Source organism: Gavia stellata, chromosome 1 (assembly GCF_030936135.1).
Source record: "Gavia stellata isolate bGavSte3 chromosome 1, bGavSte3.hap2, whole genome shotgun sequence".
NCBI classification, from domain to species: Eukaryota; Metazoa; Chordata; class Aves; order Gaviiformes; family Gaviidae; genus Gavia; species Gavia stellata.
In genome coordinates, this window is record NC_082594.1 from 9,489,465 (window position 1) to 9,515,540 (window position 26,076).

General features: G+C 40.6%; 1 protein-coding gene across 3 annotated transcripts in view; it reads right to left on the reverse strand.

The window, feature by feature from the left end:
- GRM5 (glutamate metabotropic receptor 5) overlaps positions 1–26,076 on the reverse strand; it is a 274,277-nt gene that overhangs the window by 18,656 nt on the left and 229,545 nt on the right. For all 3 annotated transcript variants that reach the window (XM_059816107.1, XM_059816101.1, XM_059816093.1), the window contains exons 5-7: positions 21,223–21,391; positions 17,447–17,573; positions 6,192–7,131 (exon numbers count right to left, since the gene is read on the reverse strand). In XM_059816107.1, the coding sequence (XP_059672090.1) occupies positions 6,192–7,131; positions 17,447–17,573; positions 21,223–21,391 (1,236 nt within the window). The remainder of the gene's footprint in view (positions 1–6,191; positions 7,132–17,446; positions 17,574–21,222; positions 21,392–26,076) is intronic.

A 26,076-nucleotide genomic window follows, 5' to 3' on the forward strand; every position in this document is an offset into this window, starting at 1 on the left:
TCCCCCAGTTGTTCTTGTACTCCTTCTTTACAGGACTGAAAGCTTCATATCAAATAGCAGCCCTGTTTCATCTCTCAGGCAACTCATCTTCCTGAGGCACAGGGAATTTGAATCTCTCACATTTACATCTGCAATCCTCATGCTGATACGCACACACATATTCTAAAAACACTTGATCACAACTTGATGGCCATGGCTTCAGATCTATCCAGTTATTCATGGATATGGCTTTTAGCTGGTCAAAATTTGATATCTGGGCAATGGGAACCGCATGAACTGCATCTTGGAGCCCCTTGGCATGTTGTGTGTAACAGTGGCAGAGGTTTATTCTGATGGGGATTCCCATTTGTCTGGAAACTCAGTGTCTTCCCGGGGCTTTCCTAATGATGCAATATAGCAGTAGTCAGACCTTGAAGAAGTTATTGTAACAGCTAAAATTACTCAAGTTAGTCCAGGCCTGAAATTTTTGGTTCACTTGTTTTTTCAGTGCTTTAAATGGATTTCAATCAAATTCAGAATTAGAAGGAATGTTTGAAAAATTTCCTGAGAAAAAAGCGTGGCTTTTTTGGAGAAATTTCAATTCAAGATTCTGAAAAAACTAATCTCAAAATTTTGATTCTGAGATGTGATGTGCTGATGTATGATACAATATTTAGACTGCAATGTTTTTAAACGATGAATGGCAGCTTCTAGGCTGATCCAAGCATATTTTTCTTATTTTGTGGATCAAAACAGCTCCTGTTTGAATTGTACCAAAACAGATATAGTCAGTCATAAGAGGGAAAAAGACACAGAAGAGATAAGGGGGAAAACCAGCTGTTCCTTGCAGAAAAGAGAGCACACAGTGTGATGGTAGACACCTGTTTCCAAACTATTTCATTATGGCACAGTTTGGGACTGTCTGGTGTAAACACTAATTACAGCTGCTGGTGGTCCGGGGCTGAATCCACTCGGGTGGAAAAATCTACCTTCCTTATCATGTTTTCCTCATAGGAGATAGGGAACAGTGATTAACAGCATATGAGCCTCAACATCTGAATGCTTTCTTTGAAGCCTGTGCAAGGCAGGCATTTGGTTCCTCAAGCTGCTATTACTGTACCAGTGTAGTGCTTGAGAAGGACAAAAAATACCCCAAAATGGCACCTGCCTCTTAGGTGGATGTGTGAGCATCTTTGTCTAAGCTGAGTAAGGAAAAGCAAAATTAATAGTGATTTATGCAACAAAAATTATGTGGTTCACCTGAACGTGAGTGCTGGCTCACTAGAGCAAGGGATGCCCACTCCTGAATGAAAGCTGTCAGTCCCATCACTTCTGCAGATGTGTACAGAGCAATGCCCAGTTCTGCAATTACACCGTGGTAGACAAACTTCTTAAGAGGCCAAGATAATACATTAAAAAACAAACGAGTAGTTAATTTGCTTTGACAGCAATAGTTTATGTTTAATTATTTAGGAAATACTGCACCTTGTAGTAAATCCAGGTGCAATAAAAAGTCACTGCCACATGGGGCTATTAGGCTTTAATCTCAATGAGATTTGTGACTTGCTGTGGATGAAAGCCTATGATAAGGTGCAGAAATCAATGTGCCTCTTTTTTCTGTGGTCTAGTATTGTGCTGTTCACATCTGTTTGGAGGAATTATGCACAGAACCACAAACATCCAATGTATCTATCTTGAATATGGCTAACATTACCTGACTTTGCTGGTGATGATTCTTTCCTGTTGAGTGTTCATACCCACCTACCTGCGTAACAGATTGAAAGTACTGCTCAGTCCTTTTGCTTAAGTGAATAGTTACTTTCAGCAATCCTAACTCATTTGGAAGATGATAATATGTCTTGTATTGTTTCAGGAGAGTACTTTTGGTTTGTACTTGGCACCTACGGGCTTCTGTCTTTTGAGAAGGTGGTAGAGGAAGCCTCCTCCATCACCACAGGGACAATAGCCAACTGGCAGTTAAAAAAAACTGCAGCTGCCTAATTCCTTTCTTCTGCCTCTCACTGTCACTGCAAAAATAAATAAAGGGGAATGCATATGAACTAAGTCTCTAATCTCCCAGCAGAGCGCCTTACCTTGGGATTACAATGGTGTTTTCTGACCTCACTCTTCCTTCAGAGGTTCCCACTTCACTGCCTGAACAGCTCTGCTGTTTGTGTCGAGGTCACAGCTTGACCTACAGAAGGACGCCAGGTTCCTCGTGGTTTTCCCGTAACATGTTACAGGCTGGAACTGTGCAGAGTTTGCGGCTGAAGCAACTGAGCAACCCTGAAGGTGGGTTGGGGACCTCCAAAAGAAGCAGATGAGGGCAGGAACCACTGTGACATCCACAACCAACAGTGGGAGAATTGGAGAGGAAGAGTGTTGGCTGTGCTGTGAAGAGTTGGGAGCAATGAAAGGGCAGAGAGAAAAATATTGGTAGTATTTTTAAGACTGCTTAGTACATACGTGTGGGAGAGGCAGAGTGCTTAGGGGTGTTTTTAACACTTTGCTGGTTGCTCAGAGCAGTTAATTACTTACCTTAAAGGAAAGCTAAATTACTTTTCTACAGGCAGGTGGAGGGAGATGCATGTGCTTAAAGGGTCAGTATATGTTAGCTTGGAAAACAGAGCATGTGTGGTTTGGGCCATTTAAAGACATGTTTCAGAAGAGATAAACACCTACAGTGGTTAAATTACTTTGTCAAATCCAGGGCTAACGTATTAGAAATGTAAGAGAGACTTTGGAACATCTGTTCTATCCCCCAGGCCAAGGTAGCATGACTGAGATGTTTTGGTGTGCAGTCCTGGCTAGAAATACCATAGCAGCGGCTCTTGTAGCAGAAATATATGGTCCTTATCTTACCTGGAATAGAGAGTTATCTGAGAATGAGAAGAGGATAAATTAGCCCTGTATGTTGGACTCTTGCAAAAGGACTATGTAGCCTATGGGATAATAGCTCCTGGGACCTTAAGGTAAGATGGATTTTTGCTCAATTTATTTATGGCCTTCCTAGTCCCTGTGAAATTAACTGGTAAGAAAACTGGAAGCAGAAGGCCCAGTTGCCTCTCTACACAGGTTGTGTGGCTTTGACTCCAGCTAGGTAGTGTTCAACATTCTTCTTTGTGGAGTTGCTTCTGATAATGTCTGGTTTGTTAGCCTTACTTTTAAATGAGGGTAGAATAAAATTTGGTGAGTACTGCTGAAGCACAATACCCTATATGAAATGGTTTTCATTTCACTAAGTAATGAATGGTTTTACTCTCTCCCTCTACACATTTCAGTATGTGAAGATTCATTCCAATACATACACAGCTTGCCTGATTTTTCTTAATTGAAGAACACCCCATGGAAAAAGTCATTTAGGACTCTAACAGATGCATTGCTTTATTTAGGCAAAAACAGTCTTGTTATCTGTCATTTTGCAGCTGATGTGAAAGCTCTGAATGGAGCATTGGCATTATCTGTTTGACAATGATTTGATGCAATACTACACTGTGCTATAAATTAGTGTCAGGAAGCAAAATGCTAATGATAGGGCCGCTCTATGCACTGGTGACTTAAATAGCATGTTTCTTTAAAATTCAACAGTGACTCACCCTCTTTTAAATAAAACCCCTCTGAGCTATTTAAATAATGCCATGTATCTCTAGTGCATGTTTCCTTTGATATTGAGTCCTTCAGTGTTTACTTGAATAACTATCCAAACAAGCTTTTGAGCATTCTACTGAATAATACCTTGAAAAATATTACTTTGTGCAACAAGATTTTTTTGAAAAAATGCTTGAATATTAAGTAAAATGGTCAGACTCTGCTTGCTCGTGCTCAACAGTAAGCGGAATTGAAGCTGAAAGTGGCTTTCTGTTCTGTCTTTGAGATGGTATCAGACCTATCAGTATTTTAAATTTAGTCAGCAAAATTCATGACTCTGTTTTGTTTTCTTACATGCAATCAAATAGGCACTGATTAGAGAGAATTTCCCATGATCGATGGAATCAATTTGCTCTTGGATTCCCAGACCCTTCAGGCACACACTGACTGAGCATTGCTAACTCACTGGCACCATCAGTGTAACCAGCTGAGGATTCAGACACATGCATTTAGGAGTGTCTTCTTTGTTGCAGGTTTAAGTGTTGATGAACACTGCTGATGACATGGCAGTTTTTCTCTAGGTTTCAGATGAAATGTTCTAGTTCTTTATATCTAGGTAAATATGTGGATATATCAGCTTTGTGCTGCCTTTTTCATTCCTACACACACATGTCAGGAACTCTCAATGCTCCTCAGAATTGAAGACATTTCCAAGACAACGCTATTGAAAAAGAAGTCACTGTCAATGTTGGTCTATTGCATTCTGCTAGTAACTCTTTACCACAGGTGTTATCTACACGTTGAGGGATATAAAGAAATGGAAACAGAGTCCTCAAAAAGAAGAAAATACACCTTATCTTTTAGGCTATTTAATAGCAGGGTACACTCCTTACTTTTCAGAACAAACCAAAGATTTTAGAGCAATATCTTTCAAAACTGGGCCTTAATAGATGACAAACAAATCCTTCCCAAGCCCAAGATCTTCCCATCATCTATAACTTCATATTGTTTAGTAAAAAAGTGAGGGAAAATAATAATGATCTCAAAGAGGAAGAATGCCCTCTTATTGAGGACATATTATGAATAATGCCTCTTTTAGCTGGCCCAGAAGAGGTTATAGGGCTTCTAGCCTGAACACCTCAGGTCATTCAGGCATACAGAGGTTGTAGAAAAGGACATTTCAGGTAACCATCACTTAAACTGATAAAGCATTTATAATTTTAAAATAGCATCCTACTCTACACCTGGAAATGAACTGGAAGATACCATTATTAACAGATCATAGGTATAAAATATCTTGTAACAGACTGGCCTTTTCTGTACCAATTCAAAGTCACTGAAAGAGAAGCATTACTAATAATCTGACAGAAACAAATCATCACTTTGGAATAATCTGTCCTGCAGGTATTACTAATAAAATCCTCCCTCAAGTCTAAATTGTGGTTCACATGAAAATGGAAGTACAAATTGCCATCATTGCATGTCAGCTCCAGCTGTGAACAATGGCGTGTCTGGAAATATTCATATTATGAATCCTAATATTCACGTGTGTTTCAGTGAGGAGGAAAATCTAGCTACTTGTCACTTCCAGGCTAGACATATATAGCTGAGGAATGACAAAACTCTTTCTCTGCACTTTCATATAGGCAGAATTCTTTGTTTACGCCAGCAATTAAATAACCCAAATCATCCCCATAGCACCCATCTCAAAAGTGAAAGGGATCAAAAGATGAAAATGAAGCATTGGGCTGGGTGCACTTCTGCACGCTCTATGAAGCAAGAGAGTATTTCCACTCCAGAGCTCTCCTTTCTCTTCAGTGTTCACTTTAAATTTTATATACTGAACATACAAGTCGCCTTCATGATCACGAAATTCAAATAAATCCTTGGGAAGAAATAAAGTAATATCTCACAAGGGAATATCTGGTCAATGGCAGGAAGGGTAGCAAGAGTTGGACCTGTGAGGATCTGAATTTGATGGAGTTAGGAGGATGAATACAGAAAAAGGTATCAAGAAAGGTAAAGAAGAGAAGATAGGTGAGGACAAAAAGAAAGAAAGCAGGAAGAGATAATACAAGAAAGGAAAATCAAGGGAATAGGAGATAAAAGTTATAACAGAAGAGTCATATGAAACAAATCCTCAGCCGCCTAAGAGTGGCTGCTCACGATGCCAGTTGCGTTTATTACCCCTCCTTGATTATGTAGCACTAGCAGCAACCCTGTTGTCTTACTGCTGTGACTAGAGGCAAAATACAGAAACTATGCAATTAATTCAAGGGAAAGAGATTGTAAATGGGTGCATTCAGGACAAGGCAATGAGTTATATTTCTTGTTCTGTTGTTTTTTTCTCCTAAGATCTTGTTTCCCTCCCTACTTTAAGTGTACAGTTGACACAGCCAGTACTTCCAGCCTTGTAATTGTTTGCCCATTGCTATGCCCCCTGTTTTTGCACAGTGTTTTGACTAAATCAAACCCAAAACCGTTACAAATGTGGGAGAGAGGACTCACTCCTCTCCCAGTGCAGAGGCAAAGGGCACTAATACATTTCCCTTTGTTCTTCCACTATTAGTAACACTCAGATGATCATAATTGCTTCCCCACACTCCCACATTAGCAAACTTTACCTAAGGGTTTCACCAGATGATCCCCTTCTTTTCCACAGGTTCACCAGGCTGCTTGAGCGGCTTGCAGCTGAAGATGACTTTCCATCCCCTACATGCATGCGGACCACAGTCGATGTGGTGAATGCGCTGCGTACATTCCTTTCAGGCTTAGCAAGGATGATATAGACCTTGGGCACAAACATACAGCCAAGGGCCACCGTGGCACTCAGACTCACTGAGAAACACATGGTTATTATCTTGTAGTTGCTTCCAAAATATATTGGCACAAAAGCCAGCCAAATGATGCAGGTGGTATACATTGTAAAGGCAATATACTTTGCTTCATTGAAATTAGCTGGAACATTTCTTGTCTTAAATGCATAAAAGGTGCAACTCAAAATTAATAATCCATTATATCCAAGGGGAGTTACAACACCCAAGTTGGTGGTGTTACAAATCAGGTAGACCTCTCGGATGCTTGGGTAATCATGCATTATGTCTGGTGGCTCCATTATAAAGAGGGCAACAATTATGCCTAATTGTATACATATCAAGATAAATGCAATAACCAGTTGGGCGCAGGCACTCATGAACCTAGGTTTCTTTGTACAAATTTTCTTCTTGCTGCCAGCCAGGATTCTTGCAATGCGGTTGGTTTTGGTTACTAGAGCAGAATAACTCATAGCTGGGGAGAGGCCGATGCCAATTCGTTGAAGGTAACAGTAAATCTGTTGAGGTTTTGCAATGAGACAGAAAGTGCATAAGTAACCCAAGCAGATGCCGGCTAGAATGATGTAGCAAAGTTCTCGGCTGGATGATTTGACCACTGGAGTATCACGGTACATTATGAATATAGCTGTAACAAACAAGGTGGCCAGCAGACCCAGACATGCAAAAACAACTGCTGCAATTGGTTCGGGATCACCCCATCTGAGATACTGGACAGGGATGAGGTCACAACCTACAGAAAATGAAAAGAAGAAGGTAAACTGAAGTATGCAGGAGTGGGATTCTTTAATGATATAGTTACAGGTTTTACTGATATTTGTCTTCCTTTTGTCTTTCAGAAAGGTGCCATTATAATGAATGTAGACTAAGATTATGTTGATATAATGGCACAATAAATACTTTTCAGTGACAGCTTATTTCAGTAATACAGTTTATCCGGAGTATAACATGGTGACTAGAAAAATGGCCAAGCTGATGAAGATAAGTCAACTCTCATCACAGTGGAATTTTCTTCTTAAATTGTTTTAAATATTGTAATTTATGAACAAATTTCAGAATCAAGTTGCATTACCTTGGTGAAAAATGTTTCCAAGTTGTCTGTGTACTATATGCACTTAAAGGACCAGATGTCAATCCTAATAATTATGTTGTACACTATGAAGGATATTGGTACCTGTTTAATGGTTATGGAGAGGAATCTTACAGATTCTAGCTGTCAAGAAAAAGAGAGTGCTTCTTTCTCTACAATTTTTCTAACAATTTTTTTCTGGGATCAGAGGTGCACATGATAGGTAACCTGGGATGGCACACCCTGCTAACTTCTTTATCTGTCATTCATCCTTTTGAGGCTTCTGAGGAATTAAAGCCTCATCTGACTTGTGAAATCAATCTGAAGTCAATAAATTAGTGTCAGAGCTGAATTAAAACAGTACAACCCCATCTAAGGACATTTGGTTTTCAGTTTATATATAGGTTTTAATAAATCACTCTATGTACACGTGCCATAGAAAGGCAAAGAAGTTTCTCATTCCACAATGTGCAGATAAATGGACAGGAGTAAAAGTTGGCAGAAAATTTGTTGCTGGCGTCCCTCCTCCATCCCTCCTTTCCTTTTGCACTGTAAAGCCTGGATAGCTCTGGAAGCCAAAAGGAGTAAGACACTCTGGAGTGCAACTTCCTGACCATAGTAGACATGTGGCACTGCCAGCCAGGGCAGGACTGCTGGAAGGAGATGGTGGAGAGGAGGTAACGCAGCTAAAAGCTTTTGTTTCCCCTGCACTTGTATTAAGCTTGATTGCAAAATCTAAATGACCTCAAAATTTAGGATTGTTGTAATCAGGTTGCTGTCTTCTGGCTAGGTCAGATAGAAGGGTGTTAGCCTGACTTGGGGCAGGCGGGTGCTAGCAAGGCACTTCAGCCCATGGAGATGGAGTGCTGGGTGCTCACATCTGTATTTTCCGCAGTAAGGGGAATTAGCACTGTCTGATGGGCATCTGGATGCCACACAATCCAAATTAATTAGGGAACCTGGGACCTCAATGACTTGATAGACAGGAGTAAGTGTAGACATCAAGACTATAATTTGGGATTTTCCACATGCAAGATCTAATCTTTGCCTTTTCCTTTATTTTCAGTGGACCTTAAAGTTTTTCCAAATCTGCCACTGACATTCTTAATAGTAAAAATCATTTCATGAAATGGTATGGGTAGATACCAGGCTTAGCTCCTCACTTCTCCCGGTATTTCTGTATTCTATATCTCTACACAATTAATATTATCAAAAATATAATACCTACAATAAGGTGGTATACTCAATAGATTGTGTGGCAAAAGTGCAAGGCAGATGGTTCTGTATTCTTGCAGAAAAATCAGAAGGATTAGGGTCAACAAGTCTTTGACATTAGTGCAGTTAAAGGATACAAATTTGCAGTCACTCCGGTATTAACAGAATTGTGCTCTTGGTTACTAAATGCAGACTAATTTGCCATCCATATTTTAACTGCTTTGGTGTGCAAAGCTTTCTGTTGCAGTAATAAAATTCTTACCAAGTCTTAATGTAGCAAAGACATTTAGATTTTTATGAAACACTCTCATAGCTTTAGTTGATGATACCTATTTGACTCTTGCTGGTTTTAAAGTATTTACTTATCCCTTGTGAGGGAGACACTGTATTTCATTCTGACTTCATCAAGATTAATGTGGCACAGGAATCACATAATTAAAATCAACATTTTATACCACTGAGAGTGGTGGAAGAAGGGTGAAAACCAGATATCTGGTGTGTACAGATATCCACATGTGGGTTCTTCCCCAAGTTGTTTTATGAGTAGTGACCTCTAAATCTATTTCCGATTTTACCAAAATTTAATTAATGTTTCAGGGAAACAAATTGTTACCAGCTTCTAATACTACTAAATATTCTTGGACAGGAAATTTGAAGAAAAAGGGTCTTTACCTGACATCTGGCCTTTACATGCAGACAATTATATAGGGGCTGAATTTTGCTCAGTTTCTAATGTTGCAGCAGAGGTGAATCATAATCAAGCATTTCTCATTAGTTTCAGACTATTTCATGCCTTCCTTTCTCTGTTACTCTTTTTACATTCTCTTAATAAAATACCTGAGAAAAGAGTTGAAAACTTGTCCCATTTTTTCTCCCATCACTGGGTATACTTTACAAGGAGAACGCTAAGCTGTGCAACAATTTATTCCTCAATTAAGATTTAAGGACTGGATAGTCTTTATAAAGCAATGATTGGTGAGGTTTTCATATAATAGCTTTGCAGCTAATGGTTTCTGACAAAGGCACTTTGCAGAAAGGGACAACTAGATCAAGTAAAAGAAATATGGGAAAACAGCACTGTGAGTGTTGAGGTTAGGCTGATGGCCAGGATTATACCAAGGGAAAAGCTGAAAAATGGTAACACAAGAAGAACTCACTTCTATCCCCTAAATATGTATATGCTCAATGGTCATTTGGACAAGATCCTGCCCCACAGCCCACCTCTTACACTTCAGCAACATCTCCAAGCACCTGGAAAGTCTTCTCTCCTAGCTGGCTCAGAAACTCCAGGTGGACCCAGCAGCCTTGTCTTCTGGTCCCCGCAGTGTGCTGAGGCAATCTTTGGCTTGTGGAAAGGCTGTTAGGAGCCAGTCCAATTTGGAGCAGGTTTAGAATTGTTCTACTCTGGGCTCAAGAGCGCACTGCTTCTGGGACTGGAACACCAGTAAAATTGACATAAAACTGCCTCTATGTTCTTCTGGCCAGAAACATAGCCAGTGGGAGCACGGTATTAGATACCCATGTGAATAGTGAGACAAGCAGATATAAAAAATCAGAGTCCAATTTGACATGCTAGGGAAAGGTTTTCTGAAAGAAGCATCAAAAATCGCCAACAAATTACAGATAAGGATGTATAAGGATTTTCTGAGGAAAAATACCCTTTTGATATTTGGGAAAAACATCTGGCTGCTTAAGGGATGGGCTAAATTGTGCCATAAACAAGGAGAGGAGAAGCTCTTGAAGGCTTGACCACTGCCATTGGTCTATTAGTACCCTGCGCTCTCTAGGTAAACTTGTTAATTATTTCTGATCTTTCATATTGCATTAAAATTAGTTCATCTGGGAGAAGAGTTCACAGATATGAAGCACTGTATTATAGTCCATATTTTCTGGGGATTTGATCTCGACACTGATTTAATTTGTTATTATAGCTGTATTGAGTTTGTGTGGCAAGGTTTTGGTAGCACAGGGGATACAGGGGTGGCTTCTGTGAGAAACTGCTGGAAGTTTCCCCTATGTCCAATAAAGCCAATGCCAGCTGGCTGCAAGATGGACCCACTGCTGGCCAAGGCTGAGCCCATTAGTGATGGTGGTAGCACCTCTTAGATAGCATATTTAGGAAGGGGGAAAAAAACCCCACCTGTGTAACAGCAGCCGAAGAGAGGAACAACTCTGCAGACCCCAAGGTCAGTGAAGAAGGAGGGGAGGAGGTGCTCCAGGCGCCGGAGCAGAGATTCCCCTGCAGCCCCTGGTGAAGACCATGGTGAGGCAGGCTGTGCCCCTGCACCCATGGAGGTCCACGGTGGAGCAGATATCCACCTGCAGCCCGCAGAGGACCTCACGCTGGAGCAGGTGGATGTGCCTGAAGGAGGCTGTGACCCTGTGGAGAGCCTGCGCTGGCTCCTGTCAGGACCTGTGGACTCATGGAGATAGAGGAGCCCACGCTGGAGCAGGTTTGCTGGCAGGACTTGTGACCCTGTGGGGGACCTATGCTGGAGAAGTCTGTTCCTGAAGGACCGCACCCGTGGAAAGGACCCACGCTGGAGCAGTTTGTGAAGAACTGTAGCCCGTGGGAAGGACCAATATTGGAGAAGTTCATGGAGGACTGTCTCCTGTGGGAGGGACCCCACCCTGGAGCAGGGGACGAGTGTGAGGAGGAAGGAGTGGCAGAGACAACGTGTGATGAACTGACCGCAACCCCCATTCCCCGTCCCACTGCACTGCTGGTGGGGAGGAGGTAGAGAAAATCAGGAGTGAAGTTGAGCCCGGGAAGAAGGGAGGGGTGGGGGGGAAGGCGTTTTAAGATTTAGTTTTTATTTTCTCGGTCACATCTTAAACCATGAAGGCTGTGGCACCTGTAGCTCAGGAGCCTAAGTCCTAACACTGATTTAGCTGTGCATTGCAGTAAAAGGCAAGGCCATGAATTTTAGAATAATACATTAAAGTTACTCTGTGACTACATGGGGAATGATTCCTTAATTACACAAATGTGCAGAATGACTGGAACAACTGATGAATTGCAGCAATCAGGTCCATCCTTATGTTAGCTCTAATGTTTTGATTTAAGTTTCACTAAAATTGCTGGCTCTGTGTGTTGTAAATGTTTTGTTCAGAATATGTCATGTTCAGCAAACTTTCCATGATGTGAGGCACAATTACAAGTGGATCCTTCTGGCTTTGTTGGCAAGTCCCCCTTCACACTGCCCAGGAACCTCCAAGAGCTGTTCATTGAGCTCAGCATTCTTGAACCAGCTCACTTGAGCCTGAAGCGCTGTGTGGCTCAGGCCAGAGACTTGGGTTGTAAGTGGACTGGAAGCTAAAGTCCACACCTTACCTGGAACAAGCATTTGAGGGAAGAAAAGTCCACAAACCCAGCAACAAGGGAGGGGAAAAAATGACAGCCAGAGATCCTGGTCATAATATTGCCACCTGAACCCTTAACTCATCCTCATCTACTTTCTCCAAGAGGCTGATGTGAAAGTGACTTATGGAGATGGTTACATTTCTTTTGGAATAAGAAATAAAAAGGAAAGAGAAATACAGGGCACAGAAAATCAGGGTGAAAAGTAGACATTACCTCTGCTGATGTGCATCTATAACACTGAAAACAACCAGATAAAAATTGTGTCCTCCTTCTACCCTTGGTCTGAATTACAACCGTACCAATTATTGTCAAAAGCAAGATCTTAGTAATGTTTCAGCAGCAAAATCAATGTCAGCACAGGCTAAATTGTGTTCTGCCTCGTGCTCACAACTGTCAGACAATAGCTGAAATTACCAATGGCTGTAACTTTATTGCAAGCAACAATACAAGAAAACAGTTTGATGGCAACAAGCAGTTACTGTTTGAAAATATTTTGGGCAAGAGATGAATTATTTTTTTTGCTTGGTAGGGGGGCAGGATCCAGTCTTATGAGACACCCAAGCCTCAGACCAACCCCTGTGGCTTCTGCCATGACCCGAATCAGCACGTTGCAGGAAGAGCCGACCGAGCCCTTGTGGGGACCTGTCAAGATCTGATGTCGAGCATCACCCCTGCCCTTGGCCCCGCAGGTGGTTTGCATGAGCCGTGGCAGTGGGCTGTCCCAGACGGTTCCCGGAGGCAGGACAGCAGCGGCTCCCAGCACTGTCTGTTCTCTGTGGCCCTTGCTGACAGTATGAGCAACGCCCTCAGAATGAGGGAGGCAGTTGCCCTCACTTCTCAGTGGGGAAACCAGATCGGTGCAAGCAGAACGGGATACAGCATCAGTACTGTTAGAGCTCTTTGAAATGGCTATTGTGTCACTTAGAGGTGGCGTGCCCTTTTTTCAGTCCTTTCCATTCAAGGGTTGTTTGGACAAACCAGATCTTATCTGGCACTTTCAGACAGGCGGACAAGATCATGACACTGCTATCCTGGGTTTACTGAACCTTATTTGGTGAAAGCATTTTTGTAACCATAGAAAAAATATATATTTCTGATATTCAGCCTTATCCTTGAATGGCAAAGAAAACATTTCAAGAGCTGTAAAATATTTCAGCTCCTATTTTCATGGGAATCCAATTAAGAAAATCAAATAGCCAGCACATTTGGAGTACACAGAGAATGAGAAAAACATCAATACAGCCTGAAGATAATCCAAGTGTCACTGAAATTAATATCATCTACTTTACTTACAGTCCCCAAGGTCACTAGAAAAAACTTTGGTTTTGTTATTGTTGTATGCTGTCCCCGAATCACAGAGAGAATAATTTCCTCTTACCCACCTCGAAAATGTCCTTAAACAAACACTAGTGATAACTGGACCAAGATGTTCCTACATTCACTGAAAAAGCTCTGAGATGCTGCACAAAACTTATCTGGTCTTTCCAAGGCACCCTTTTTGAGTGCAGATGGCCATGTCCTCAAAGTCATTTGTTTTTCTTGGAGAACCAAAAAGCTATTCTCATCAAGCTACTGAAAAATTAATTTCATTTAGATTTGGTCGTCAGTGTTAAGAAAATCCCTTCATTTGTGTCTAAACATGCCTGGTACCTATTTCTCTTCCCTCTGCTGTGAATATAATGCAATGAAGTGTTTTGAGGAATAGTGGAGGGGTTGGCATACACTTCCGGACTTAAACCCGTGAGTTTCTCCTGCTCAATTTAATTGATTATGTGGCTCAGCCACACTGTCCATACTAATGTGTGAAGTGGTGCTGTAATGTATGGATGTTGCTAACACAATGCATGCGGAAGAAGGGGAACTACAGTAGATTGGAAAGTACATCTTGATACTAAACCAGGAGGAAGAAAATGACTTGAGGTGAATGTTGGAAAGGTACAGATAAATTTGGAGAAAAGGAAGAGAATTACTAGGTTTTTGTCCAAGGAGGAGCTTGGTCCCTGGAGAATGTTGTATGCATGAGCAACGAAACTGAAATTTGTGAGGAAATAAAATATGGGTGGCTAAATATTCCCTTTCTTGCCTCAGCTTCACTTGTAGATGGAGATATTTTCCAGTAACTGATTTAATCAAGAGAAACTCTTCCTCCCACTTGTCTTTCCCACTACCTTTGGACTTCCTGTACCTTTCTGTACTTCGGAACTTAAATGTCTTTTTCTGTTCTGAGAATAACTTTATTTTCCTACATGTATTACATCCCTTCTGTCTTCTCCCCTCCTGCATCTGAATTCTGATATTCCACAGGTGACAGAAAAAAAGCATTACTCTCTCTTCCTTTCTGTGAGAAACATCCCTGTCATTACACATTTTATATAGTGAATTTTGTGGCACAAAACTGATGCTGGTCATTGACCGTAAGAAAGATGGAGCATTGTTTGGTGTGTGAGCCAAGAAAGGATTCCAAAAATGTTTTTATCCAAGTTCAGATCTCTGGCAAACAGTGAGGTGCAGCTCCCCGTTGAAAGCCTTCTCAGGCGCGTGGCTGATATATTTACAGGACTCTCATCTGAAGGCGATCATGCAAGGAAGACTTATTCCAATGAGCTTTTTATATGTGTAGCCTTGTGGAGCTGACATTACCTAAGACATGGCTTTATCAAGCAGCAAAAAGACATAGACTGCTGCACTATCAGATGTAGGGACATTTCAAGGAGATTGGTGTATGCTTTATAAAACTGAAGGGAAATTTGCTTGCCGGAATACAAAATACAGCTCCCTCTCCTTACTTTTAATTCACATTTATTACTAAATCTTATGTTGTAAACAAGACTGAGAGACAGTTTTTTGCAAGCTGCAAAAGTTGGGACTATAAATATGATCATGAAAAATACAGCTCAATATATTATATGGATAAGCTGGGGACAGACTTTTTAAAATCTGTTTTTGATACAAAGCTAAATAAGACAAGATCCAGCCATCAGGTGAATAGTAAGTTAGGTGGGGACTACACAGCCGTGAAGCTATGGTAATGGGTGTCCTGTTACCAGGAGTGCATACTGTATCAGCTGTGCTCATGGAGGCCAAGGCGGGGTTCAGTTTCCAAATAGTGCCTGCTTAATTTGCGCCTGGCTGAGGAACAAGGGTTAGATCTCCTGAGGAACATTGCTTGGCACTGATTTCAAGGGGTTGTTTTGTGTGTATATTGACTTTGGTCCCTCTAAAGGCATAAAATGCATGTCTAAAGCCAGATGAACGGTTTGCAAAACCTAGCAGCTCATGTAATACACAAAGCAGTTGGCTTGACTAAAAAGACAGCTACTTTCCTTTAAATCAGTCAGAGCTGGGTGGAAAATCATTGACTCATTGTACAAGATCTTTCAAGTTGCCACCCCATCCTGCACTTCCATCCTGGGGCAAAGTAGGACCTTCAGAGGGCAAAACTCCTACAAGCCCAGATTGATGCCTTGCCTGAGGCATGGAGATCTGCATGCCCTGGGGAGCCAGCTCAAAGCACAGAGCCTGAAGGCCAACCTGGTGGCTGTTCGCTCCGCTTTGCCTTACGTATGGTGCTTACAGGCTAATTACCCAAACTTCACCAGGTCAATGGGCAGTTCTCATCACGGGTGTTTCAGAAGTGGGTCCTCTGTCTAATGAGGCACTTGGAGAAAGTTCCTTCCTAACTGACTTCTGGCAGCTCCTTTTCCAGCTGATTTACATTGGGTAAGACCTCAGGTGCTCACTGAAAGAGACGTGAGCTGGCATCTGCCACAGCTCAGACAAGACCCCTGTGGTTGAACTGTTGACCATTTGCACTAGTTGACCTTCATAAACTGACCAGCCTGGTGTGGTGGCCTGGTCCCTGCAATGTGGGCTTTGGAGGCTTCTGGATGGCCCAGCTGGGATGTGAACCTGAGCTTGTTCCACACCCTCAGTACTCTGCTCTGGGGCACACATGGGGCCAGGTCTCTTTTTCTCCCCCTCTCTGTTATCCTGGCACAAGAAAGGTTTCCCTGAGATGAGAAGGCTTTGTTAGCTGGTTGCCCAGTGCCCAGGGAGGCTGGGCTGGGGAAGCAGGGCTGGAGGAGCACGTGCAAATCCATTTTACTGCTGTTTCAGTTTTCACAGTTAAAAGTTTTTTTCACAGAATCACTAAGGTTGGAAAAGACCTGTAAGATCATCAATTCCAACCATTACCAAAAAAAAAAAAAAAAGACACCGCAAAAGCCACCGCACCCACCCACAAAAGCCACCCCACCCCCACAAAAAAAACCCCAACCAAACAAACAATAAAAAAACCCAAACCACACCACACAGCACCATGCCCATCATTTCTCAGGGAAAGTTTCATGTTTGACATTTTCTGAAAAATACCCCATCAGTTTCATGGCTAAATGATATTTTTGCAGTAATTAGGTAACCTAGCTCATATATTACTGCAAAGCAACATTCGTTACCAGGAAAGGATTAACTTCATATATATAAAAATCTGCCTATGGGCTGAGCCTTACCTGACACTCATCCAGCAATTTTTTTTTCCCTTTGTCTTACCTCTCTTTCACCTCAAAAATTTCTCCCCTCATCCATAGAAATTATACGCAAAACAAGGCTATGAGCTCCTCCGGAAAAAAATTCTCTTCTCCCCTTGTCTATACAGAGCCCTGTCTATACAGAGCCTGATCCCTGAACAGCATTTTGGAGTGGTGTGTGCTCTGAGCGTTTGAATACTTGAATTCTGTTTATTAGTCATAAAGAAGAGAGGCTGTGGGATACAAGTGCTGGAGTAGTTTATCTCTGAAGTAGCCACATTGGTATTCTGCAAGAGCATAGAGATGTACGCTATGGCAAGGAGAAGATGAACCCTGTATTCTAGCAGACTCTCTGGTGAACAAAGGACTAATGCAGACCTAAGTCTGTTTGGAGCACTCATGCATTTAGCAGCAGTAACTACAGCAACTAATTCATAACTTTTTCAGATTAAAAAAGAAAGTATTGCACAAATCTTCTGTACCTGCTTAGGAGGAAAATAAAACTCTGAAATTTGACCTCCCTTAATAATTTCCCTGACAAGGACTTAATTTCTCTACCTGTTTGGGGAAGGACAAGATCTGCACCACCAGCTAGATGTTAGGACAGGGTTGAATACAAAACCAAGACTTTTTTTTTATTTCTAGACTAAGTAACTCAGGTCTTTCTTTAGAAAGCAGCTGAATTACACCAATGATTCCTGGATCAGGTCAAGGCAAGAAGACAAATACCAGCCTGAGCTGAAATTTCAGCTTTATCCCTGGGTTCGATCTGACTGAAACAGTCCTCATACTCATTTGTATTTGGCATTTGTTTCTTCAGCTCAGCAGATGAACATTTTCATTGACAACATAAGCACAGCCTCAACTCATTTACCTGTGAGGTCGTCGTTGGGCCAGGAGCCCAGCTGGCAGGCTTTGCATGTGTATTCATCAAATACATATTCATTCTCTTTACAAGGAGTACAGGTCCAACAGCAACTCACTTCTCCTTTACGGATCACCTAAGACAAAAATTGACATTTGGTTTAGCAGCATAAACATACACTCATGCCGCCCCAGTTGCTAATTTAATTTTTTAATCTCTGGTTTTTTGATAGAGGGGTTTTTAAAATGTTATTTTAAAGGGAGTTCCTTTTCATGACATGTTTGCTTATACAAAATATGACACAAGTTCTCAGTTCTCCCATCCTGTATGTACCAGAAGAAAGAAACCATCAACCCCACAGAAGTATAAGTGGAGGTACAGAATGACAATAAGATGTTTTCTCCCTTCTTAGAATTAGCAAAACTCAAAATTTCATAGATGACAATGTGCCTACAGAAGCCAGTGCATGATACTCAAAGCATATAATTCACTCCATTGTGGTCCATACAGAGAATCATGTCAAGAGTGTTATTTCCCTAAGGGTTCATTACCCAAAGATTTTTGGTGCTTATTTTTCATCCAGTTGTGAGTGATTTGTTAAAACTGACTTTTTCCAGACATGAGACTGAACATGCCTTTTCAAGAATTATTTAATTACTGCATTTCTAATTAACATTTAAGAGTGAGAATGTTATCTTTATCCATTTTGACATCTGACCTGATTTCTTATTTTATAATTTACTGCCAAATGTTATTGCATGTTCATGATTGAGATGCAGATTTTTCAAGATCCTTATTTATCACCTCTGGGCACTGAAAACATCTGTGCTTCTTGTCAATATGTCTTTCTTTTGAAATAAGGTATTCCCAGTTTCTCTGCTCTTCCCAAACAATTTCTAAACAAATACTCCCAATTATAGCATAGGAAGTAGGTTGACTTATGTATCTTTTGCAATAATGAATTTAGAAGGTGGCTTCAAAACCAAATGTCTTTATTTATTGCAGTTTTAATAAATGAAATGTAATGGAGTGTAATCAAAAAGAACTGGATTGCTCTTTGCAAAGCTGCAGTGAAAAAACTGTAAATTACATCATTTTCATCAGCAATGTGGGGACTTGAAAACTTCAATTTTTGTTTTTGTTTTTAAAATTGTAGAGTAAGAAAAGAAAAAAAGCCACACCTGAATAGCTAAAGTGGCAGAAAGGACATGGGAGCATAAGTGATTTGCTCTGCAAGTGTTGAGACAAGAGCTACTTGCAAAACAGAATATCCATCCTCCAGAAGAATTCACTTGTTGGGATTTCTTTCATTTTGAACGAGAATGAAAATTTGAACAAATGACAATTTCTTGTGTCTGGGAAAATCAATTCTGAGAAAACTTGTACTAATTTTTAGACACATATTTACGAAACGGCAAAATAGAAACCATATGTTATTATCCATACACCTAAACTTTTTATTAAAACAATTAATTTACACTTTTCTGTTAAACTTTCACCAAATTAACATCTTCTATAAAATACTTGGAATTTGACAAATCTGCCGGAAAACTAGTACACTGATCATTTCTTACCCAGCACTAACTGGGGGTTAATCCAGAGAAGGATTATGTATCCTTCTCTAGGAATCAAAATAATTATTCTCTGCTACTCAGAATCAGGTCAGACTTTTTTGTATTAAATTGCTTAGTCAGCTATTTCTTCATCTTTTTATTATTCATTTCTTGAACAATTGTTTGTTGTAGCACTTAACTGTAAAACAATCTTTTCTCTCCCTTTTAACAAAAACAATTCTCTTTCTTTAAAACTAAAATTGTTTTCCTTTCCCCTTGTCATCTGGGCAATCCTTTGAACCTGTATTTATTTAAATAATCATATATCTGCACTATTTCAAATGTATAGATGTGGGTTTGTTTGGATTTTATCAAGTCCTTCAGATGGATGTACCAAATGTTGCTGTGTGTTGGATATCACACAGAATCACAGAATCGTTTAGGTTGGAAAAGACCTGTAAGATCATCAAGTCCAACTATCAACTAACACCACCATGCCCATTAAACCATGTCCCACATGCCGATATATTGAATGTTCCAAATTCCTGCATAATCACTCAGTTCCACAGAATTCTGCAGAATAACCACCATAGAGCTTGGCAGGGTCAAGCTCTCCCCATCATCTGTTAAGACCATGAAGATAAAGGACTGTGAGGCAAACTTTGAGACTTATAATCAATAACATAATGAGGAGCGTAAAGACCATTTCAGACACTGGACTTCAAGCATGTGTCTAAGTGTGTGATGAATTGGCTTCATAGTGAAGAATCCTCTTAGGAGAATCCTTGAGAGCATGGGCAGAAGGTGGAAGGAGACTGTGTTAATGAAGATCAGAAGATACTTCCCATCACCTGTGTTGCAGCAACAGATCATAAAGGAACTTAGTGCCTCCTGGTTCTGAAGTTATTATCTGCTTGTCCATCTCTATCCTCTCACATATGTGACTTTGTGGCTGGAGCAGGCTGACATCAGACCCCTGTTTAGTTACTGTGGGAGTAATTCATCCCACCTTCCTTTATGTGTCTGTAGAAGGTAAGTTCTCATCTAAATCAACTGTCCTGGCTGGGTGCCTTTTACCATCAGTGAAGAGAAAGAAGTGTTTCTACACCAAGATTCATCTTAACTGTTTTCAAGGCCTACAGGAGGATGAGATGACTCCTGATCTTGAATAATATATTTTTTCCATTGACTATAAAGAAAGTTCCGAAACCTGATATAAATTTATATGCCTACACTGAAGACATACACATTTGGTCTGATAAAACTCGCTTACTGACTCTGCCAAAGACTGGGTAGTGAATAAAATATGGTGACTGTGTCCTAAAACTCTGGAAGACTCAGACTGAAGAGATTCACTTTGTGTTGCAGGGCATGATCAGCCTCCTATCAGCCCCTCATTGTCGCTCCTTCCCAGTTTTGCAGGCATGCCAAGTTAACACAGGAGAAAAGTGATCCAGCTTCCAGTGAGACATCTTTGAAATTACAGCTGCTTTTTTTCAGTCTGAGCCACTCTGTTGTCCTTGCCCACCCCCTCGGTCCTCAGGCTTTTATATAAATGACTGCAAGGTAAGCTAAGGACTTGCAGCATTTTAACTGTTCTGTAGTAAGTGTCACGGGATGCTGAAGGACAATGGAGTACAATTAATATATAACAGATTAATCTACCCTCCTTACTTACTGCAACATGGAAAGGGAGGAAGGAAAAAATCAAAAACTTGGGAAACAAAGAAGCAGTAAAACAAGTATGATTAGAAAAAAGTATTTCCTGAAATTCTAAGTAGTGGTAGTTAATGATGTTCTCTGATGATACCACAGACTTAAGGTCTCAGTAATAATATTCCAGTCTAGGTGTCTATGTCTAGGACTGAATTAGTAGCAGTTATTTATAATTTACCTGCAATTGCACTGACAAGTCCCAGTCAGGGATTTGCACTCCACTGAATCAGATATTGCAAAAATATGCAGCAAAAGACCCCCCAAACAATACCTGTTCTAAAGCATTTGGAATATAAGGATAAAAAAGTCAGCAGTTCACAGATATAGAAGTACAAGAAAATGGCAACTTATGAAAACAGTGAGATGACTATGATAAGAGCAAGAACTAAATACATAAGTCTGTACGTTTAATTAAAGTGTGGGATACTGTCTCCATGTAAGACTCAAGAAAAACTTGCTTTCAAATTTCAAGGCTACGCATTGTACATGACTGAAGTAAATGGAGAAAATATTTACCTTTATCTGGCCTTTTTCACAGGGTTCACTGCACACAGATCTGATGATATTATTTTTCTCTGACCATATTTCATCATCGTCCATTTTCAGCTCACCATTGTCCCAGCTGCCAACATTGATATAATCAAAGTAGTCCTTCCCCATTTTCTTAAAATTCATGATTTCATATCTTTGGAAACACAAAGGGGAGACACAGCTGAGTTGAGGACAACATCATGAAATGTTTCAAATTAAAGGAACACTGTACAGTCAAAATCAAGCTTGTTGAAATAAAACAGGAAAAATTTCAAGCATTATGCTTGCCCTTGAATCTCTCCCAATAATATTTGTGATATCATAATCCTTCTTTTCCTTTGTATTTTAATTTGTTTTCTTCTATTACCATGGAAGTTCCCTGTATGCTTTGGGGTTAAGTGACTGAGCTTCTGAGAACGGCTGTGTTTATTTAAGGAAAACAATGAAATGAGCCAGACAGGATTAATCCTGTGTAACTTTCAGCTCTGAAGCCAACTGCACAGGGAACCCTGGCTGTCCTAGGCTCCCTCTATCGCAGATGCAGAGAAATCTAAACCTATAATGGCAATTCCCAACGCTAAGTGCTCCTCGCTGTCTGCAGGTGCTTATTCCCCTCCTGCGAGAGGGATCCTGAAGACAGCTAAGCTCCTAAAGTGAAGTAGAAGCACCCTGGCCCTCTGGGATCAAAAGAAACTCCCTGTGCTGTAAGACCGCAAGGTGCAGTTTGGTGTGGCACCCAGAGAGGAATCAGGCATCATTCTTCAGGCACAGACTGCAGGACTCTGGGACCTGCTGGAGGCTTCAGTGAGATCTTCTTATCAAGAGGCACCTTGTAGTCCGGGTATTTGAAAAATGAAGTTGAGACTTGCCTTTGTTTTGGCCTTTTTCTTCCACAGCATTGCAGCAGCAAATGCTATTCCCTCCCATCCATACAACCGCCTTCATCTGTATATAATTCATCAGTGATCAGAACACATTTAATTCCTTGTACAGTATGGCATGGAAGAGAAAGAGTATTCCTGTCTCAGTCCTAGGCTGCTTTTGGGTCAGATCACCTCATTATCTGGGAACACAAGTGTTAAGAGCAGAGCTAGAGCTGATCAGAGTTTTCAGGTTCATGTTCCACTTCCTCCTACCTTCTTTTTAGCTCCCAAGGAGTCTTATAGAAAGTCTGGGGAGCAGCATAGGACTCACTAGCCTCCGACTGGCACGCTGAACATCAGGCCACCTTTCTGCCTTACAGGCCAGTTCTTTTAGCACCTACAAGTAAGGCATGCTTGGGAAGTTGGGCAGCTCCTGAAGTGATGATGTCATGCTTTGCCTTACCTCCTCTTTAGTGGATTTTGCAGTAATCTGACTAAGCAACATGAAATTCACTGGTGGAAAATAAGCAAATGATATAGACTGAGAAGATTAACACAATCATAGGTTTAGAAAAACTGCCTGGTTCATAAACAAGGAGACAACTTTTTCCTGGTAGCAGGCACAAAATTAGTCCCCAGGGCAAAGCATATGGACAGGGTCGGATTAAAAGTGATACTGTCAGAATGTAATTTGTGAAGTCCAATGTACAGTTAAAGTAAAAGGACCAGCTCATTAAATCAAACAATCTCTTAACTAAGATACCCAAGTATCTCTTTTAAGTTTTGAGGAAACACTTTTAAGACTGACAAGCAGTAGCCATACTATATCTAACATCAATATTTTTCCCATGCTGATAAAAACAATTTTACAGTAAAACTGTTCTATAGTGTTCTCCATCCATAGATCTCAGGATGCTTTGCATCAGGAAACAAAGTCTAACTGTCACAGTGGGGAAACTGTGGCAGGGGTTCAATGCCAAAATCACACACAGGTCAGGATCAGAACTGCAAGCAACCTATGAAAAAAAATGAAAGTGGAGCCTGACTGAATGGGCAATATGATATTACCCATATCATATGATTCTTGAGCCTTTCCAAAAGAAGAAGAAATGAACAACAACACAGCTAGGAAGAAAAATTTATGATACTCCTGGATTTTGGAATACTTCACCTTCCATCCTGTATAAAGAAGGAAATGTCCACAGCTTTGAGAATAACCTCATCAATGTTGGAGATGTGAATGCCAGGCTGACATGAATGAATTGAATCCAGATAACACACACACAAACCCAAATAAATGGGCTTTTATGAGTGGTTATAAACCAAGACTTTTTTTCTGAGGTCCACAGGCATAGTAAGAGTCTGTCCAAGTATTAAACAGACTAATCAAAAAGTTAGCCCAGAAGCCGCTGTGGAGTCTTTATTTAGCATTGTCAGGACATTGTAACACTCCTCTGAGTATTGCTTTGTTAAAGCTGTCAATTCAGTTTCATGGGCAGAAAGCACTGCCAATGCTTAACAGGCCACAGGACCTAAAACAATTATCCCTCCAGTAGTAGTTCCATGCATACATCCCAAGGGGAATACTGGAAAGAAACCTAACAAATTAAATGAAGTATTGGCTCAATATGTTGTGGCTCTCTTCTCTGTGAACAGCATTGGTGGACTGGTAATAACAGCCAGACTCAGTAAGCCCATTGCTATAGTCGAGGTTCATGATTCACTGGTTCCCTGGAGCTTCCTTGAGATACCACAGGGACAGTTTGTCACTTTAGCATAGGAGAGACCAGATGGTGCAACAGCACATTTCCAGCAGTGCCCTAATCACGGTGCAAAATACTTGTTTCAAAACAGAAGTGCCATGAAGTTGCTGAGAATCCATATTCTACTGGTAGCACAGCCAAAACATCAGCATCTTGTTTTTCTTGCCTTTTCTTGCTTTCTCAATTTCTTCTTTGGAGTTTCAGTAGTATTTACAGAGTTGTTATCTTCCTGAGAAATCATGTCTGTTCCTTCCATACTCATGTGTTTTTTTCCATGTCTTCTGTCTCACAAAAAACAAGCACTCCACTAGATTGTCTATGTGCTTGAAGCTCAACATACACATAAAGGACTTTGGAATAGTGCCGGGATTCAAAGCATCTTGGGGGATTAATCATCTGTTGTATAATATCAAAACCTTTTTGCTATACATCAAAATCCTGAGCTATCTAGGTCAGAAAGGCTTTTTATGTTCTGATTTCCTGCTTAACACCACCACCACAGTACAGCTGTGAGGATTTAAATTTCCGTTTTACAAAGTGAAGATGCAGCTATCAACGCAAATGAACAGGGGAGATGAGTTCTTCCAGTATGACTGCACCATCTCCCAGCTGTTGCAAACAGTGTTTGACAGAGCTCAGAAGACTATAAACTACTCAAAACCTGGGTGTTAGAGATGGAGCTTCCTATAAAGCTGCCTTAATCATGAAAAAGGAAATTGTGACTCAGCGTTGGCTAATTTGAGCACATAGACTGGATTTAATGATGTGACTATTGTAGGAGAAGAGGGAACAAAGAACTATGTTTCAAAAGTAAACAAACTCTGGGACTGGGACTATTTTGCCACCACACACAGTCCATTAGTTTGAGTAGACAGAGCGCTACTGCATCTCACACAAGTCCAGTGAGGCTGGGCTTTCTCAAAGTTGTGTTACCCTGAAGTGCACAATCAACATGGTGTCCCCACGCTCTTCAGTGAAACACTAATATCCTGCTGTGACCGAGCAAATGACTGCACGATATAATTCCTTCATCATCTTTCTTAGAACTGAATTTAAAAAGACCCAAGAAATTCAATTAAATTCCTTGCAACAAATGGAATTAAATCATTATTGTTAAGATGCCAACATGAGGAAAAGGTAAAGCTAAAGGCCTTTTTGCAACATTTAGATATTGTCATTGGTGTTATCATGCCACATACATATTCGTGGCAGTCTTCAGTCTTTCTGCAAGAAATGAGTGAAACAGATAGGAATAAGGTAGGATGCAGTCCACTGCATCTGAGCACCATTAAAACCAAACGGGAATCCTTTAAGAGACATCTGGGACAAGTCTTTTAAAAAGAATTTGGTCAGAAAAATCCAGACTGAGCACTTTTCTCCAGAATTCAGCTATTTGTAAAAATAGAAATGTTTAGCGGAAGACAGCCTTGCTCACCAAAACTGTGCTGAAAATAAATTTCCATCTGAAATTTTCTTGGGTTTCTGCCAGTGTCTGAGTTTTCCTACCAGCTCACAGTGCACTTCCTTAGAGTCTGAGTCTGAAGAGTTTGAAAATTTGTGTCCCCAGAGACACAAGCAGACTGCTTTATAGATGGCCGTCCTGCTCTCTTTTGGGGAGAATGCTGACTTCACATGTTTTCAAATGAAATGAAAAAAAATAATAATTCAGTTCTGAAATTGCAGAAATTTTTGGAAATGTCAAAATATTCTGACCAATGGATTAGCGTTTTCCTACCCATCTCTACTCGAAAGTTAATGCTTTCCTTTCAGTTCACATTAGTGGGAGAAGGCAAAATTTAAATAAATGTACAGGATGAACATTTTTCCCTCTACTCATCTGTTTATATGGCTCCATCACAAAGATGTTTAAAAACTTCCCAGTAACATAGACAGAAAGGGCTGCCTCAGTCAAACTGGAGCAAAAGCAGTGAACGAGGCAAGAATCTACCCACTGAAATACAGGGAAAAAATATACTTTGAATGCTATCATGCTTGCTGTTCATCTTCTGAGAGTTCAGTAGGCAAAAACCCAAAAAAGCCCTCATTACTCTTTTTAATGTGCATTTATATGAGTACTGCATATATGTCATAGAAAAAGAAAAACTTGTCTTATATTTCTATATCTATAGGAATACATCTATATTCATAGATGTGTGTATATACATGTATGTAAGTTACCAGCAAAAGAAGCTTTGTTTAAATTTAATTTGGTT